This window comes from Buceros rhinoceros, unplaced genomic scaffold, assembly GCF_000710305.1.
Source record: "Buceros rhinoceros silvestris isolate BGI_N320 unplaced genomic scaffold, ASM71030v1 scaffold20801, whole genome shotgun sequence".
Classification (NCBI taxonomy): domain Eukaryota; kingdom Metazoa; phylum Chordata; class Aves; order Bucerotiformes; family Bucerotidae; genus Buceros; species Buceros rhinoceros.
This window is the reverse complement of record NW_010394067.1, coordinates 3,987-8,792: the sequence shown is the minus strand read 5'-3', so window position 1 is coordinate 8,792 and position 4,806 is coordinate 3,987. Positions and strand designations below refer to the sequence as shown.

General features: G+C 41.4%; 1 protein-coding gene across 1 annotated transcript in view; it reads left to right on the top strand.

The window, feature by feature from the left end:
* Positions 1 to 1,816, top strand: part of TMEM65 (transmembrane protein 65) — a 7,933-nt gene extending 6,117 nt beyond the window's left edge. Inside the window, exon 6 of the mRNA XM_010145129.1 lies at positions 1,309 to 1,816. Coding sequence (XP_010143431.1) covers positions 1,309 to 1,401 — 93 coding nt within the window. The 3' untranslated portion in view covers positions 1,402 to 1,816. The remainder of the gene's footprint in view (positions 1 to 1,308) is intronic.
* The last annotated feature ends 2,990 nt before the right edge of the window (positions 1,817 to 4,806 follow it).

Here is a 4,806-nt window from a genome sequence, read left to right as displayed (position 1 = left end):
GGGTGGGGTTTTTGTGTGCAACAGGCCACAGGTGACTAGTGACGTGGGTAGTCTCTGCAGTGCCTTCACGTTTGGGATGCAGGTAGCTGGGCTGAGCGCTGGCTGCTGTGGTAAGGTGCTTTATTTGGACGTTATGACCCCTTGGTAGTTTACTGCTATACATCCTTTGAGTGCTTGCTATTCGTATACCTGTGCGAGTATGTATTGACTTCGGAAATTCCATAATTACCTTAATGTGAAATTAGCTTTCCCCTGGGCAGACCTTTAGCATTCGAGTGATACTCACTGCCTGAGTTTACAGTTACGGGACACTTCTTTCAGGATAATTACTTAATTAACATTTAAACCGTTGAAGCAGTCCCACTTCAGCAATGAGAGTGTTGGTTTATTTTGATTAAAAAAAACAGATTATAAGAAACCGAGTAAAGAAACAGGTATTTCTTTCGCTTTGCCAGAATGAGCCCTTGTGAAGAAAAATACCTTTGCAGACTTAAGGGAGGAGAAATAACTTGCTGAGGAAAAGTTAGGGGAAAAAAGGACTGCTTTTATCAGTGGTAGATCAAAGAATTGAGCTGGCACGTTGTCAGTGGGCTGCCCTCTAGTCTGCCCAGCATGAGAGTCTCCCCGGAGGAAGCCGAGTCTGCAGCAAAAGCCTGTCATTGCGCTGCAGCTCATTGACAGCACTTCCGTGAAAAGAGCATCTTGGCTTGTGCGCTAGCGTTTTCCTTCGTTACCTGCTGCTTCGGGTTCTCAACACTATCCGCTTGCTGCCGGCAGTGTGGATTGGATGTCACCTGTCTTAATTCTTTTGTCTCCTCTTGACTTTTATGTCTAGGTCAACTGTGAAACGTGTTCCAATTTTTTTTTTTTCCACTTTGTGCCTTTGCATGTCGTCATATTTGCAAGGAATTCCTCATTCCCGGCTGTGATGATTTGCATGCCAGATATAAACAGACGCATATATCATTGCACCTAAAATGTGTGTGGGTTTGTTTTTTCTGTCCCTCTCTTCCTGGACATCCTACTAATTCTTTGGATCTGCCTCCTCCCTTACCACCGTGCAGCTCTTTGTGGGTCATTCGCCTCCTCTGGATTCAGAATTGCTGTTTGTCACAACACGTGCTGTCGATAACCTTGTCCTATCTGTCTCTCTCTCATAAATTGTGTTTCTAGTCTGCATGCTAAGAAAAATGTGGCCCCCAACCAAAAACTAGGAAAAGGGTGTGTATTGCTGGTTGTGTTGGTACTACACAGAAAGTGAGTAACAACTGATCAGTGAGAAACTTCATTTTTTTCCCCTTTCTCTAGGGTAAAGCTATTGGAGTGACCATTGGCTGCATTTTAGGAATGTTTCCCTTGTTGTTCTTTGGTGATGAGGAAGAAAAACTGGAAGAAAAATGACCTTTTTACAAGACGTATACAGATGTAAACTACTGTACCTCAGTTACTCAATTACGCTGTCAATATTTAGGAATTAACAGACAGTAAAAAATGTATAGACTTGGGAACAAAACCTTCAGCATGTCATTTTATGGAAACACTAATTTATTGTGGCTTTGTTGTGTTCGGTACTTCTTTTTATAAGGTATCATCTAACTTTTTATTTAATTGTAAATTTTTGAAGTGTCTTCACTTAGGGCCACTGATGTTTACCACTTTCCCCTTTGACCTTGTTCTTTAATGGATTATTGCTCCAGTAACCCACCATGGATGACAGTATTGCTCTCGAGTCGCATATTGGTCGCGCGACAGTCGTAACTGCATGACAGAAATTTCACTGCTGTTCGTCAGGTCCTTCAGTGCAGATTATTCAGGAGATGGGTGATGACTAAATCGAAGTCCCTCACTTTGCAGGGTGACTGGTTGCTGCCTCACCAGCCATTTTGCTCTGCCTTTAGGTGAGATATTTCAGTGATCTACAACAGTCTAGTTTGCGTTTCCCCACGATTCTGACTGTGTCTCTGAATTGTCCTCTGAGGGGGTGATTTTAATGCTTTGTTAAGGTAAGTGTTTCCGGTGTAGGCTCTTTACCAAGTCTGTTTTCAGTGGTGTTGTAACACCTTCTGTACTTCCATATTCATGCCTTGTTTTCTTTGTAAATGGTATTTGGAGAATTGAGAGATGCGTAAATTTGTCTTCCTGAGTTTTGAGTGTGATATTAAAATCAGACCAACTCTTTCAGAACCACAAACAACTTTTTTTTTAATTGTTCTGATTAAAATAGGGTGTGAATCGTCAATTGGGTGGATGAGGCTGGGGAACAGAACACTTCAGGGCATGAATGAGTGCTGGCACTGCAAGTTGGTAAAGGCTTGTTCAGGTGAACCAAAGTGTACCATCAGTCTGGATTAGAGGACCTGAGTTGCAGATTATAACTTTGTGTTTAAGGATAAGCCTTTGCTTTTTTTTTTTTTGCTGTGAGACAATTGATAAAAAAAGCCAAACAACAGAAAAAAACTTGATGCCTTTTTCCTTTTTCGCCTTTTGTTTTGTTTTTTGCAATCCTACTTGGTGTATTATAGATCTGACAGTGCAGTCCCTTGTAACTGTGCTTTTTATATGGTCATGAATAAACTGATTACAGCTGTCAAACAAGGGTAGTGCTTCAGGATCTGGCTTGCTATTAGCTTAATGCTGAAGTGGTGACTGTTGGTTAGAGGAGAGGGTTTCTTACCTGTTTGAGTACCATTCTAGAAAGACACTAAAAAGAGGCACAGCCAGGGCACTTTGAACTTCCTGCAACTGTTAGCACTTCTAGCACACCTAGAAAAAATGTTTAAAAAAATAAAAGTTATGTTTGCTGATGGCTTTTATTTGCTATAGGAAAAGTTTTATTGTAATGCATACAGATTACAGAGCTCGGCACGTATCTCTTGGTCATAAATCTGACTCTCCGTTCTCATTTCTCGAAGCCCTTTAACAACAGTACTGACACTTTGACATCAACCTTTGATGAAGGTGACCGCATTGTGTCTGCTTTGTGAAAAGCTGACTTTGAAAATTTGCAGTCCTGGTAGCACGGACTGTACCTTGTACGTTAAACCATGAGAATCTGGACCAAACCGTAAAACAGAGACATCTCAGCCCGGCATCGAACGCAAGCACAGAAGAGTTGAGACTCGAATCTTCAAGTTGGAAGCTTTGTTAAAAACCAACCAAACACACCAGTAACAAAGAAATAATAAAAAAAACCCCTCCAACCACACAAAAAGCACAAACCCAATCCTGCTAGAAAATTATGCACTCTTTTCCCCCACAGACTGCTGCTGATTTAGAGTACTTCAGTGATCAGGCTTTTTTAGTCATCCACACATTTGTCCTGCCTTAAACTGTTACTTTTCTTCTTCTCCACATATTTCTTGTTTCTGGTATGTTTCTATATAAAACTTGTAACTATTTCCAACGTTTCTTTTTTTTTTTTAAACTGAAGTACACATCAAAACAGTTTACATCACTTTTTTTGTAGCTGTTTTTACAGCAATTCTAACACTGTTTCCCATTATGATACTGGTGTTTTTATTGGGGTCTTCCAGTAGTGGCCAAACCTCTGTTCTTTGCCCTCATAGCGACTGGAACACTGGTCTCATCCCTTTTTTAGAGCTCATGAGAACAACCAGAAGGCTGTGCCAGCTGTCACCGTAGTGTTCAGTTTCTAATGGTGATAGGAAAGACCGTGTACTATCGTTCAGTAGCTTGTGCATGTAAATCGAGTACCCTTTGATGCTGTATGTCAAACTATTGTACCGCAACCAACGCTTTCATTGAGAATTAATGAACTAAAGTGTCTTCAAAGAAATTAATCATGTGTTGTCTTGTTCACCTGTTTGGCTGACCACAGAAATGTGGAGGGCAAATGACACATGGTGAGAAATCTTGGGTGTTTCAGGCTGTTGTCCAATACTGTAATCAAGAAGGTGACGTCTGGGGTTTCAGTATGTGAGAAACATGAAGAACTAACTGGTGATCGAGGAGGAACGGTGGCTCTGCTGGCGGCTGAGGGGAAGTGCTTGCTGGGGCCACGCTGCTGCCTGAGTGCAGTGGGGGTAGCTTGCTCTGCCTGCAGGATCCCCTCTCGGGTGGATGTGGAATGAAGATCTGTGCCTGACCTGTACCCTGCCTCCACACAAGGAGGGGGGCGTTTTCTGGGGTATATGCATGGAAGTAAACCCTGATGCTCCGATCACGCTTTTAAAAAACACTTAACTGTGAAGGCAGAGCACTAACAAAACACTCCCCTTTGTTTTCTGCTGTCTTCCCCCTCCTCGATAAACAGAAAACCAGATGCTACAGGCTTACTCAGACTTCAGTATTGCTCCATTTTTTTTGTTCTATCAGTTTGTTCTGTTTTAACACAGATTTTTTCGCATTAAAGGGCTGGTAGACCTGAAATTGTGTTTATTTCAAAATGCTGTCTTTTATTGTAACTTAAAATAGAAATGTATTTTTGACTGTATGTTATCTTTAAGGACAAAGAACATGCATCTGATAATATGGTTACCCAAATCATCTTGCCAATACTTTCTCATTCATGTTCTTTTACATAAATTATTTGAATTCAGACAACATATTTTGTATTGTCTTTAATTAAATTGTCAAAGTTTCTGGAAACTTTTGTACTACGGCAAAGCTGTTCTGTGTTTCTTTATTAGACCAGGTGCTGGAGGGCAGATGTTAGTAGCATCCTCTGGGTATTCAGCCTCAGCTGGACAAACCAGCAATTTAAGTTATAAGCAGGTGGTCCTCTGTCACTGTCATAGGAGGTGCCACCACAGAGTGGTACTTCTGTCTCTTTGCGCTCGGAAGAGA